This window comes from Mus musculus, chromosome 1 (assembly GCF_000001635.26).
Source record: "Mus musculus strain C57BL/6J chromosome 1, GRCm38.p6 C57BL/6J".
Classification (NCBI taxonomy): domain Eukaryota; kingdom Metazoa; phylum Chordata; class Mammalia; order Rodentia; family Muridae; genus Mus; species Mus musculus.
The window spans coordinates 44676165-44691346 of NC_000067.6; the positions used below are offsets into that span (position 1 = coordinate 44676165).

The window sequence follows — 15182 nt, forward strand, 5'->3', positions numbered from 1 at the left end:
AGATTTTGTAAAATATATTATGAATGATAATTACATATGTTTTAATCCATCAATTTAAAGATTAAAAGGATAACAGAATCTTCATTACTACTGGAATAACATATATTGTATTGACAATTCATGGCCAAAGTGTTTTGATTGTAAAAGCTAACTCCGGAGTTAGCCACAAAAGAGTGACTTTTGATTTCTAGACCCACCTTCCCTCAGTGTTATGGCAGCTATCTATGACTACTCTACATGATTGGAATTTGTGTACAACCCAGACATATTGCATAACTAGCACATAACTGTTTTGGTCTGCTAAAAAAATGTCTGGAACAGTACTGTGAACATCACAAGCAGGTAATTTTGTAACTGAAATTCCATTTTTGTATCTTCCAAGACATAAAAGGTTCTCTATATTATCTGCTAGGATATAGATACATTTTACTAAGAGTATCCCAATCTGTGCTATCCATCAAAGATTTAATTTTACAGTCCTTTTAGGGGTCTAGTGTAACAATGAATGACAGGAATAATAGGATATGAAATAATTTCTAAACAGATCTTAAAAATTTTTTACCTAATTTTTGTGTTGCTACTTTTATAATTCTTCAATATCCTGATATTGCTGGATACTAAATTTCATTCTGCTATAACAACTATATCTACAACTCAATTATTCACTCTACACAATTTTTTTTAGTGAACAACAGATGTAGATGCATTGAAGAGGCTCTCACTAGAAATTCAAAGTGTGTATGGGAAATACAAACACATTTATAGAAGAAGCAAGGAAAATGCGAACAACACAATTTATTAAAAGACATTTCCTATACCTAAGCTTAGGCTTATGACTTGAAATGCTAAGTGAAATGATAGTTACCATAAGACTAACTTGTGAAGCATCATTGCTTTCTTGGTTAGTCATACAACACAGAGTGTGACACACAATGATAAAGCTAGAAAATTAAAGGTAGTATTTCTGCTACAAATTTTCCGAATGAGACTATGTTCTACTAATGCAAACTAATTCCCATTGCTGTTCTTAGGATCCAGAGACTTGGAGTCATGCCTGGAAAAATGCATCAGAAGCATTCTGTAAGATTAGAGACTACATGTATTATTGCTACATTATTAGAAAATTCAGTGAAATTTTAATTTTCTTGAATTTTAAAAGAGGCAGTTTTTAGTAGTAGCTCAAGTGGCAATTATAGACTTTATCCATTTTTACATTCATTCAAATATTTAAAAAAATGTTTGTTGCCTTTCCCTTTATCAGTTTCCATGTGTTTTTCTGATGCTCCACATTTATCTTTTAGCCAGTTCTAATAAGTCTTCCCAATGATCCGTACCTGTGGATTGCTTATTAATGTGTATGAGGTGATGGCTATACACACTAATAATGTACAAGATATGACGGTGCAGTATAACACACATCTTTTCCTGTTACCATGAACAATACTAAGAAAGGTATTTTGTAAACATGTTACATTCCTCTACGATAGCAGGTGTTTTAGCATTAGCAACTCATGCTGCCTTCTAAAGTGAATCTAGGAGCGTTCTATCAGACTTAATTTGTTTGTCTAATTATAATGTGTTGATGTTAATATGCAAGTTTAGAGCAGAAGATGGTATGGGGGCACAGCTATATGCTGTCCTCCACCCTGACCTGAGAATTTTCCTTAAGTTTTTAGGGACCTCAGCTTGAGTAAAGCCTGATTCTTGATCACACTAGAAAAAAGAATTTCAGACCAAACTAATGAGAAGTAGAATTAGAACTTAGTTAAGCTAAAGTAGAAGATGTTCAATAGAGCATGGATGTGGATTTCTCAAAGGAGATTCTGGTCTCATTGTCAAAATAATGTGTGTGTGTAGACCTTTATGGATCTTTTAGAATGTCATTGTTCTTTAAAATCTTAAGGAACCATTTTCTCTTTTATTTCTCTTTCCTGTGTGATGATTAAATTATAGGGTAGTTATGGAGGTATCTTGGATCTGATTTCAATTTGATGAAACCAGGTCCAAGTAGGTTCAGCAAGGCTTAAGGGTACATCATTGATGTTTCTGGCAAGATTCCTAGGAAAGGAAGGTTTGTAGCTGGAAAAGGAGGAAGGTGTTGAACAAGTGTTAATTGTTTCCGTTCCTGATTCCTAGCTGGTGAGAGTCTTCAGCCACACCTTAGGAATAGAGTTCTTCTTTCACTTCTGGTTCATGTGTCTTTATAATCCCCCTGCTTACATAATTTGACCTGCATGATTTATACCCTTCCTCCAATTGCTTGTTTGTGGTGAATAACATTTGAGCATCACATGTATAGCATAGCTAAATTGATAGAATACTTAATTTTTGTTGTTGTTGCTGCTGGTTTTGATACAAGTTCAATATATGCTAGTATGGCCTGCAAACCTACTGTGTAGCCAAAGACACTCTTGAACTTCTGGGCTTCTCACCTCCATCTCCAGAGTGCTAGGATTTACAGATGTGTACCACCAAAATTGAAAAGAGGACTTCACAGGCAGTAAACATGAACCTGAACTACTAAGTTTCATCCTCAGCTTAACCCTTCCTATTGAGATTTTTTCTAGCTGAAAATTGAACTAAGGAACCATTAGTGACCTTTACTAAGAAGGTAGTATAGTGTCAGATGATGAACTAATTCTTCCTACCTAAACTACTGTTTTTAACTCACATGAACATATATTATCTATGCATATTTATGCTCACTTCTATATTTTTCTGCAGCATTGAAACATTGCACCCAGTAAGTCAAGATGAGTCATTATTGCTTTCTTCAAGTTTCATTTATTTAGAATGTTTTCTGTAATGTAAAAGAAAAAGAGGACATTGGAGCAGACAGCTCCTGCTTTCTGTTAGTAACTGCTCTTAGACAATAAAGTACAGAAAGTTTTTGATAGGCCACAGCAAGGGGTGCCACAGAGACCAAGGTTTGTGCTTCAGGAGCCTAGTCATTGCCACTCAGTACAGCTCTCTGAGCTGGCACCATCTGCCTCACAGCTGAAAATAATTAAATGTCACAAATAACAGGCCTCCCCACTTTCTGGCTTTCGCTAAGCAAGTCTAAAGTTTACTGGCACCGTTGGGCAGATTCCTCAGTTAGTAATGTAGAACAAGCTGCCAGTTAACCTGCAAAGCCGAGTGATTCCTTAGGTTAGAACACAGGCCCATGGATATTTAAATTATTAATAATATATTTCAACTGGGGATTTCTTAATTTTTTCTAAAGAGCTAGTTTTCTACTGAATTTTATTAGCAATTACCACCGAACACCAACTTGACATATACCAGAGAAAGACACACTGTTGCTTTGTTTTACCTGGCCTGTGTTGGCAAAAAAAAAAAAAAAAAATGATCAAAGCCGTGCTTAAGAACTCAGTCACTATGTTAGTCTGCTGAGTGAGCACATTTGTGCAGTGTTAAAGGAATGAGCTCTGGCTGGGTATTGCAGCATATGGTTTGCATTATGAGAGCAGGATCATAAAATAAAATGAAAGGACAAGCATAACATTGGAAACGTAAAAGAACACAGTATTTGTTTTTCTTTAAAAGAAGAGTTGTGCTTTTTTCCTTCTATCAAAACAGGATTTCTTTGAGATGGTGCCTGTACTGTGTTTCAGTATCCTGATGGCTTAAGAATTTAATACATATTTTCCAGCTCATAAAATGTATTTGGACCAATCTTTAGATAATTGAAAAATGCTAATTTTACTCATGTCCAAGTAGATCAAGGAACTCCACCTAAAACTAGGCACACTGAATCTAATAGAAGAGAAAATGGGGAAGAGCCTCGAACACATAGGTATAGGGGAAAATTTCCTGAACAGAATACAAAGCTTCTGTAAGGCGAAGGACACTGTCAATAGGACAAAATGGCAACCAACAGATTGGGAAAAGGTCTCTACCAATCCTATATCTGATAGAGGGCTAATATCCAATATATACAAAGCACTCAAGAAGTTAGACTCCAGAGAACCAAATAATCCTATTTAAAATCCTAAACAAAGAATTCTCAACTGAGGACACTCAAATGACTGAGAAGCACCTAAAGAAACATTCAATGTCCTTAGTCATGAGGGAAACGCAAATCAAAATGACCCTGAGATTTCCACTTCACACCAGTCAGAATGGCTAAGAACAAAACTCGGGTGTCAGCAGATGCTGGCGAGGATTTGGAGAAGAGGAACACTCCTCCATTGCTGGTGGGATTGCAAGCTCTACAACCACTCTGAAATCAGTGTGGCAGTTCCTCAGAAAATTGGACAGTACTACCTGAGGACCCAGCAATACCACTCCTGGGCATATACCCAAAAGATGCTCCAACATGTAATAAGGACACATGCTACACTCTGTTCATAGCAGTCATATTGATGGTATCCAGAAAATAGAAACAACCCAGATGTCCCTCAACAGAGGAATGGATACAGAAAATGTGGTGCATTTATACAACGGAATACTACTCACCTGCTAAAAACAATGACTTCATGAAATTCTCAGGAAAATAGATGGATGTAGAAAATATCATCCTGAGTAAGGTAACTCAGTCACAAAAGAACACACATGATATGTACTCACTGGTAAGTGGTTATTAGGCAAAGAGCATGGAATACCCATGATACAAGTCACAGACCACATGAAGCTCAAGAGGAAAGAAGACCAAAGAGAAGTGGATGCTTCTGTCCTTCTTACAAGGGAGAACAAAATAATCTTGGGAAGTAGAGGGTGGGAGGGCCTTGTGAGGAAGAGAAGGGGGGGGGAGAGAAAGAGAGGCAGAATTAGGTATGGGAGGAGATGGAGGAGATGTACAGAGGGTCACGAAATGAAACAGAGGTGTGTAGCAATAGAGGATGGGGAACTTGGGGTAACAACCAGAATGTCCCAGATTCCAGGAAAGCAAGAACATTCCAGAACCCATCGGGGCTGACATTAGCTGAAAATACCCCACAAAGGGGAGGGGGAACTTGTCCAGACCATATCCAGAGGTTAGGCATGTCCCCTGGTAGAGGAATGTGGTCACCCACCCTTCTCCAAAATTTCAACGCAGAATTTCTCCTGTTCAATGGAAATACAGTGACAAAGAGTGGAACAGAGACTGGAGGAAAGGGCATCCAGAGCCTGGCCTACCTGGGAATCCATTCCATAAGCAGACACCAAACCCAGACATTATTGCTGCCAAGAAATTCTTGCTAACAGAAGCCTGATACAGCTGTCTTCTGAGAGGCTCTGCCAGATCCTGACCAATACAGATGCAGATGCTCATAGCCAACCATTAGACTGAGCACAGAGACCCCAATGGAGGAGTTAGGGGAGAGACTGAAGGAGCTGAAGGGGCCTTACCTGGCATCAGTGGGAGGGGAGGTCCTTGGTCCTGTGAAGGTTTGATACCCCAGTGTAGAGAAATGCGAGTGAGGTGTGGCAGGAGTGGGTGGGTGGGTGGTGGGGAGCACCCTCATAGAAGCTGAGAAAGTGGGGAAGTGATAGGGAGTTTGCAGAGCAGAACCAGGAAAGGGGATAACATTTGAAATGTAAATAAGTAAAATATCTAATTAAAAGTGCTTATTTTAATTTGAACCCTTTATATAGTTATCATTCTCTTTATTACTATTATAATTACAAATACATTGCTTTAAGGTGTATTTGCTTCTCCTTTCTAAACAAATTCATTGGGAATTTATATCTTAAGCCATCTTCACAGTTTACTCTTACCCGAGTGCTGTGCTGGAGTAAACTATGAGAAAATAGAACATATTTTCAGTTGTATCGATGCAATTTGTATATAACTTGTTTAGTTTTCATGTATTAGGAGAATGCGTCTGTGATATTCATACAGTAAATTAATGTTCTAGTTTAAAAGCTAGCATTGGGTTAGGCAGATAGCTCAGTGAGTAAAGTCCTTGCTGTACAATCATGAGAACGCAAGTTTAAATCTTCAGGGCTCACTTAAAGTTCGGTGTGCATGCATGCTTTGTTAATCCTCGTATAGCCATGTGAGCCAAAGTCAAAAGAATGTCTGAATCCCAGCCCAGAAACCTTCATGTATACAACATACGTACATGTATTCAAATAGACCTGTCTCAAACAATGTGGAAGATGATGACTGACACTGGAAATTGTCCTCTGACCTACACATATATGCTGTGTTACCCACATACCTGAACTTATACATGTAAACATGCCTATGCTACCCTTGATCTTAGCCAAAAGGCACAGAAGTGATAAGCATGCATATGCACACACATACATACACCCAAAATGACAATGAACAGTAAACATCACTTTATGACTTTAAATATACATATAGGTGCAATATTACCCTAGCAGCAGATAGAAGGTTTTAAAGTAATGGTTCATGGGGTTGTAATGAATTGCTCATAATCTTTTAAATAATTTTAAAACTTTGGATCATTAAAGATTACTATATTCATGACAGTAAATATTTTCTAATATTTACATACAGTCTCCTGTGTAGAAGAACATTAGAGACAATCAATTCTGCTACTCCAGCCTGATTTTCTTTTGCCTATTTGCTTGCCATTACGTGTGAAGAATGTGCTTTGTGATTGTTCTTTCGTATGTGAACTCTCAGTGTCCAGAAGCCATTGTGTGCTCCACAGATAAACAGCAGACTGAGAAAGCCTTTCACTTCCTAATCAGTAGCTCTGAAGCAGAGAGAGCCTTGTGGAATGTTTTCTGAGTGCAGTTTTATGGTATAAAGTTCACACTAAAGAGATAGATAGATGAAGTTCACCTACCTTTTGAGAAACCCTAAACCATGTTTTGGCTGGGTATTGTCCTTTTTTTTTTTTCCTGTTTAAGATCTTTTTTTTTTTTTTTCCATTTTTTATTAGGTATTTCGCTCATTTACATTTGCAATGCTATACCAAAAGTCCCCCATAGCCACCCACCCCCTCTCCCCTACCCACCCACTCCCCTTTTATGGCCCTGGCGTTCCCCTGTACTGGGGCATATAAAGTTTGCGATTGTCCTTTTCTTGATCAACTCTCACCCACAAGGCTTATGTTTAAATTGATGTTGAAACATTTTTTGTTAAAGATGTTTGATTTTGTTTTGACAATTTCGTATGTTTTTATAATACCTTCTGAATATTTCCTACACATCTTCTCTTAAATCTAGGATGTGAAACCATACCTGTCCTGTTGTCAAATTCATGATTTTTGGTTTATTTTGTAACCCACAAAATGCCCTCCATAAAAAATGAAAGGAAAGAAAAGACAAAAAGAAAAGAGAGGAAAAATATTCTCATATACCTAGTCCAAGATGACCTCCTTCCACTGTGCCAATATTAGATGAAACAAATAAAACAAAACAAAACACCTAAAAACGCTGTGGTTAATTTTGGCCATATTTGTGAAACTTTCCAACCCAAATCATTTAAGAATATCTTGTTACATTTATCTTCTGCAATTCCCACAATGTAACTTTCTAGATGTTGCATAGGAAGAAAGGCATTTCTGTGTCTCTACCATAACGAACAGAAGTAGTTTATTGTAGCTGTTTGTATTATGTTTGTATTATGTTAATTATGTTCCCAAAAGAACTGTAGGAGAGAATCTGTACATAGCTTCTGGGAACCTGCCCCAGTTGGTTCTGATTGATAAATAAAAATGCCAACAGTCAATAGCTGAGGAGTACAGACAGAGGCGGGACTTTAGTATCCCTGGGCTTGCGACTGGGAGGAGGGAAGGGGAGATCCATGATGCTGGGAAGAGTGTGGAGGAGGGGAGAGACACCACGCCTGAAATGAGTGTGGGACAGAGTGGCATAGCCTCCATACCACGGAGCTAGGAGAGCATGGCCCAGAGGAATGTCCACCTGGGTCTTCAGCAGCCAAGACAGAGCATACGAATTAGTAATTAGTAACTCAGAATTATCAGTGGGAGGTAGATTTAACAGCAGTAGAGGTTCAGCAATGGCCCAGCTAGTGTGCTACTTTAGGCGTATTAAAATATAAAGGCTGTGTGTGTGCCTGTGTCTTTCATTCGGGAACATAAACCATTGGGGCAGGCAAAACCCCTCATCAGGGACTTGTTAATAATTATTTCTGTAGTTCATTGTTTCTAAGTTTTTCAGACAATAAAACTAGCTATTCTCCATTACTTCTGACACTTTACAATGTGTTTTCTTCAACTTGGGACTTGCTAGTCCAAATGATACTTATAACCGTTGTCTTATTTCATATATTATTTATGGAGACACTTCTTGTTGTTGTTGTTATTATTATTAGTGGAGACACTTTTTAGCCTATCCACACTCCTGGATATGACATTTCAAAAGCAGTAGATACATTTTACAAATGATAGCACTTAAAGTATTATGTAGTAAACAATTCACCAAAACATCAAATATAAGTTTGTGGAAGATTGCTTTTAAAGTATAAAAAGTTTGTTTGCTCTGCTTTTTGAGATGCATTATTGTGAATGGCCTTTCATTTATTTACAATTTTTGTGATATATATATATATATATATATATATATATATATATATATATATATTGTACAATATATTAAGTGACACCAGCTACAGAGTGAACGTAAAACCTGAAGGTGTCTACAGCACATGCACAGTCACTCCCAAAGCTCCCATCCTTCTAAAGACATTTCCATACCAGAACCCTTGGAACTCTGGGTTATCCCTTTTCATGTCTAGGGAAACACTTTTGGGAGGATGTGTGATTTGGGAGTGTCTGGTGCTTGTGCGTCAGGCACCTTCAGGTTTTATGTTCACTAAGTTGTTGGCTACTCAGCGCAGGTCTTCTTACCGAGTCTGACAAATAAGGGATAAGATTTAAATTGAGCAAGAGGACTGCTTGTGGCAAAGATGGGGAAGTCAAAGATTTGAAATTATCACACTAATGCATAAAAACATTGCTAGTTATTTTTCCATTGATGATCGTTTTTGCTGAAGTCCACATTAGGCATAGTGTCTCTGAAATGTCCCTCTTTACCCATAATTTCCTAAATTGCCTCAAAAGAATATTCATTGGAATAAATATGTTAAACTATGACAAACCAAATATATATGTATATGTATAATTTTATTTTTGTTTGCCAATTCTTGAGGTAATATTTATGCTGCAGTAATTTTAAAGTATTCCTAAAATAGTTCATTTAGCAAAATAGTTATGTTGATTTTGATAAGGGAATATGATATATCAGAAAAGGAATTGTAATTGTTAAACTCTGTATCTAAAACTATACTATTGTCAACGGCGTTTTGTTTCTATTTAAAGCATTTAACTTGCCTCCCCTCTTTGAATTTTAAGCCTGGAAAATCTCAGCCACTGCTGATGTATAAACTTCAGTTTGTAACAATGGCCAGAACACACACACACTTACACACACACACACACACACTTTTCATCTTTCCATGTAGTTTTGTTGTTAAGTATAAAGTTTTATCATTTGTCCCCACAAAATGGTGACTATTTTCCAGTTCCATCCATTTGCCTGCGAATTTCATGAAGTCATTATTTTTAACAGCTGAGTAGTATTCCACTGTGTAAATGAATCACATTTTCTGTATCCAATCCTCTGTTGTGTGACATCTGGGTTGCTTCCAGTTTCTGGCTATTATAAATAAGGCTATTACAAATGTGTCCTTGTTATATGTTGGAGTATCTTTTGGATATATGCCCAGGAGTGGTGTAGCTAGGTCCACAGGAAATACTATGTCCAATTTTCTGAAGAACCACCAAACTGATTTCCAGAATGGTTGTACTAGCTTGCAGTCCCACCAGCAGCTTGTGGTTGAATTAGAGAAAGGCTGGAAGAAGCTGAGGAGGGGGGGACCCTATTAGAAGACTAGCATTCTCAACGAACCTGGACCCTGAGATCTATGAGAGACACTGTTCCATCATCCAGGCAGCATACATGAGCTTGTCTGATCCCTATTACCTCCCTGCCACACATGCACCAGAGGACTGCCTGGTCTGGCCTCAATGGAAGAAGATGTTTCTAACCCTGGAGAGACTTGAGGCCCCTGGGAGTGGGGATGGCTGGCAGGGGAGGGAGGAAGAATATCCTCTTGTATACAGGGGAGTGGGGGGGGGGAAGAGGATTGGGATGAGGAGCTATGGGAGGGTAGAGCAGGAGGTAGGCAATGACTGGATCATTTAAAAAAGAAAAGATACTTAGTATCTTAAATATGGCTTGCAGGCAGACTGCCTGGTATACATCCCCTTCTCAATATCTTTGTATCTACTTGAAATGTAGCAACCTTTGATTTTTTTGTGCCTAACTTCCTAATGTTTTAACTGCTACCATTTCCTATGTAGTCACAAAAGAAAATAAGACATACGTAAAAAAAAACTAAAAATAAAAGTTGTTCCTGTGTACTTTAAATGTTCATTCTCACACTAATTACTACTAATAAATAAATTTGAAAAGTTAGAGAACAAAAGAAAGGAAAAAATGAAGGAAGGAAGGAAGGAGGGAAGGAAGGAAGGAGGGAGGGAGGGAAGGAAGGAAGGAAGGAAGGAAGGAAGGAAGGAAGGAAGGAAGGGAAGGAAGAAGTTCTTGACATTTGGTTTGTTGTCTGAATCACAGGCCCAGGGTCAAGTAAAAAATTTTTTTTCCGAACATGTGGTGAACCCATGAAGGGTTTTCTAAGGAGAAATAATTTATCAGTTATAATTAAAGCATTAATAAGTAAGCAAAGTATAAAACTGACTGATTTCAGCTTACTGTATTCACACTGAGGTTGAAAGAAAAATGGTCATAGTAGCAATGGAGAAGCAGAAGGTGGTGTTTACTGTGTCCAAGTAGTCCTGTGTGCAGGGCTAGCCAAACACCTTTCTTCGAAACTATTAGAAAAACATGGTTTCCCACTATACATATTCTTTGATTCAATGCCTTGATTCCGTCTCAGGGAAATGAATTCTATTATTTTGGACACCACATTAGTTGGATAAAATACATTTCCTGGCAATGTTTCAAAAACTAGCAAAATGATAGTCCCAATCCTTTGCCCAGACCCCAGTTCTTTATATCTAAGGGAGCTTCTATAAGGTTATAATGGTCATTCTGAAGTTCTGTAATGATATTGTGAGTTCAGTATGATAAAAATGTTTCTATTAAATTGAGAAATACAAAGTATCACGTGACATTTCTTCAAAGAACTTCAAAGTTTATGGTTCAAAAAGGAACATCACATTTAAGGTCTTCCACAATCTACACGTCAAGTATGCCATAAATATTTGCTTCAGCATAAATAACTGTATTAAATATTTCATTAGTCTTTGAGAATATTTTTCTTAGTGTTATTATTTTCCATTTAATTATCTCATTTTAGAGAAAGGTAGCTGACTCTTTCATTGAGGACACAACTTTGTAATGAGAACCCCAGGAAGAGACCAGTTTGGTTGACATTGCAAAGTATCATAATGAAAATCTCAACATGTGACTACTGAACCATGATCAGAACCTGAGAAGTTTAGCTCAGGATAACACAGACACTGAAGTGCTGATACAAGGGTTAAATTTATATTGACATGAACAAGGCTGCTCTGACCTTGTGTCCCTTTCTGGACTTAAGGATGTATGGACCTATGAATGTCCTCACCTGGAGTAGGAGTGGTGGATGCCCCTCCCAACTCATAATAGAAGCAGCATGTTGTAGTCATTGGACAGCTACAAAAATTTTATGCCAGCATTGGGCCAAGTTCTGACTATACAATGAGAGGGCTATAGCTGCCGAAATGACTTCTGATATACCAAACCAAAAATCCTGTTATCAGAATTAAGCCTGTTAATTTCATGAATTTAAATGCCCCCTGCCCCCACCAAGGATATCATTTTTCTGTTTGAGTCATTAAATGGAGAATCCTCTTAGTCTTTTCTGTGTCCCATTAATTGTTAGAGAGCATGTTAGAACATCTCTTACTATTGGGGGATTTCAGCAAAGCTTTGACAACAGATACTAAGTAAATCAAGACAAGCATCACGACCTATCAGTATTGTGCTAGCAGGACTTAGGAAGCTATTACTTGTTGCACACTCTATTGCCTACCTTTCTAGCTGCGGAGCTGCCTTGTTGGGGAGAAGAGGCAGCCAGTCTTGCTATGATTTGATGTACTAGTGTGGGTTGGTGCCCATGGGAAGCCTCCCTTTCTCTGAGGGGAAGGGGATAGGGGAACGGCGAAGGGGTTTTGAGGGTGGGACTGGGAGGAGAGGAGGGAGAGAAGCTTCTGTAAGACTGTAAAATTAATTAATGAGGGGAAAAAGAGAATGTCTGCCTTCTTAAAGAGAAGAATCCTTCCATACTTATCCAAAAACTTAACACTCCCCTGGGCCCTCGAATAGATATTCTAACATTAACCTCCCCATAAACTGTTATTTGGTGATATTTCTGAGACGGTATATAGAAGGAATTTTTAAATGAAATCATTGGCTGAATAAATAAAGTGTCTGAGATGGATAGCCCCTTTTGTAGAAAATGACCTTTAGACAAGTTATTGTACATGTAAATGTATTTATAAAATGATTTTGCTTTAAAAAGCATAAGTTTATTCCTATCTACTTCAGTTGTTCAGAAGAAATCAAAACTTGACTGCATTTATTTCCAACAAATTCAGAAAAGTAACTTTCTTCCTTAAATTTACAGATGAATATAATAAACAATATGCATGCCTTGGAGGATTTTTAGCTGACATATTGCACTTAACTCTGTCCCTCCTTACATTAGGTATTTAAGTTTATCCTTATCCATTGCATTTTGTGACTTAATAGACTATTATATGATGAGTACTTAACACCTCGTATATGCTTTGTAATTTAAAATTCCCTAAGAGCTGGGTGTGGTGATGCATATGTAACCCCAACATTGGTGAAGCTGAGGCAGAAAAATGACCCTGAATTTGAACCTGATTGGGCTACATAGCAAGACCCTTTTTCAAAAAAGCAAACAAAACAATCACCACACAGAAAAGGTTGGTCATCAATGCTTCCTTTCTGTTTTTAACAGGGTACTGGGTATTACTGAGCTGAGCAGTTGGGAGGCTCCACACCATGAACCGTGCTTTCAGCAGAAAGAAAGGTAAGAGAACTTGACAGACAAATCAGTATTCTTACTAATAAATTGCAAATAAGACATGTGCTTTTTTTAATTTGTCAAAGCAATTTCGTTATATTAGAGTAATTCACATCTGTAGGTACTACTAGTTAATATGCTTTCATTGTACCCTAGTTAAAAAGAAGTATTCATATGCCTAGGTCACAATACATGTGAACATATTATATGTTTGCTAGCAATTGTATGCTATACTGTAAAATAGCATAGGCGCTATCTTCTATTTAATCTATTTCTGGGGATTTTAGAGTAAATACTTAAATAATATTAATCAAATTTTTAGATGATTGAAAGCTGGAAGAGATGACAGAAATGAGCAATTAGCTTGTATGCTACATTGAAATTTAGGTAGATATTGTAAATTGCCTAAGAAGGATTAGAAAATCCAAGTTTTGCGTTATTTTCCATATAAACTTTTGGAAGTTGATCTTAAGTGTCGAGGATAATTAAAAAAAAATGATCCAACAGTAAAATCAACTGTGATTATTTAATGTATGGACAATAGATATCCAGAACTAGCAACTTTAGAGTTAGTGTTCCATTTTATTTAGTGAAGTGTGTTCTCCCCAACTCTACCCCTTCAGTGACTATTCCAAGATTCATGTATCTATGTATCCCTTTCTGATCTCAAACTCACTCTGTAGCCAGGAGAATGAACTTGAATTTTGATCATCTGTCTTCAACATGACAAGAGTTAGAACTGAAAGCATGAACCATGGCACCTGTTCATGAGGTGCTAGGGATCACACTCAGGGCTCCATGCATACTAGCGGAGCATTCTACTGTTGGAACTAAAATGAGCAAATTATGCTCTGACACATACAACATGAGCAGACCAGAAATAAAAGTGAGGGTAACTTTAACTAAACATTTTTACCTGAAAGTCAAGTTTCAGAATTCTTTTTATGCAATGAGGAATGTTTTTTATTATGTATTTGAAGGGCTATTTTTTTTAACCATGATATTTACAATAATGAAGTGAAAATAAGTATAAACTATAAAGCCACTGATTTAGCATAAGAAAAATATTCACATAGTTTTGTGAAGATATAAAGAGATTATTAAATTATTGTTTGTGAAGTAAGAGATGCAAATACTTGGATATGGTAAGCAGACTAGTGTATTCAATGAAAATTTAAATTATGTGATGTTTTAGACCCCATTCAATCCTGTGAATCTGAGGACAGTATTTTATTTGTTAGTCCGAATAAAGAAAAGCAATGTAACATTGTTTGATATCTACAACTTGCTTCTGATTTTAAACCCATTAAGTTGGAAATGTCTCCCTTTTTGTAGTAGCAAAGTTGGGGAATAGCCCTACCACACTGTAAGGTCTGCAGGAAAATACCAAAGTCATGCTTTATCAGCTGGGTCACAAATCCCTCCCGACCTTTTGAGATACACAGATCTGATTACAGTTGTCTTCCTGAAAACTTTAAAGCCAAAGCCCCCATCTAGATTTCAATATACACTTAAAAGATATTTGGATTTATTCCATTGACAAATTTCAAGGACCAATGTTCCTTTCTAGTTCAAAGGAACATGAGTTTGATACATGTGCCCCGTGGGAGGACAACGTTGGGAAGTAGGATATACAGGCACTTTTGGTTCCTTCGTTGCTTCCTTCTTCTCCAACTTTCTTCACCTTCACATCACCAGTGTTTAAGTTAAATGATTATCCCAATCAGAAAATTATTGATCAGCATTTTGTTCTACCTCTAGTTTAGAACTTAATCAAACACTTTACCTTAAGTTTGGCTGTTAGTTCCTAGTGTTGAAGAATAATTCATAGAGAGTCTGATTCTGCTGTTAAACAATGGTGCTGTGTGCTGAGATTATAGTCTTATAAAACCACACCTAGTTTTATCCATGCTGGGCATAGAACCTGGCCCTTCCTCTATACCAGACAAACACATTACCAATGGAGACACATACCCAACCCTCTGTACATCATTTAACCATGACAAGATGAAAAATCTCTACATCATTTTTGAGTCACGTAATCTTGGTCTAGCAATTAGAAGGTATAATCCCCTAAAATGTTTTTTTTTTTGTTTTGTTTTTGTTTTCTGTTTTTTTGTTTTTTGTTTTATTAAAT

At 37.2% G+C, this 15182-nt stretch overlaps 1 protein-coding gene across 5 annotated transcripts in view; it reads left to right on the plus strand.

The window, feature by feature from the left end:
• Positions 1-15182, plus strand: part of Gulp1 (GULP, engulfment adaptor PTB domain containing 1) — a 245459-nt gene that overhangs the window by 124785 nt on the left and 105492 nt on the right. For all 5 annotated transcript variants that reach the window (XM_006496277.4, XM_006496276.4, XM_006496278.4 and 2 more), the window contains exon 2: positions 12980-13051. In XM_006496277.4, the coding sequence (XP_006496340.1) occupies positions 13024-13051 (28 nt within the window). In that variant the 5' untranslated portion in view covers positions 12980-13023. The remainder of the gene's footprint in view (positions 1-12979; positions 13052-15182) is intronic.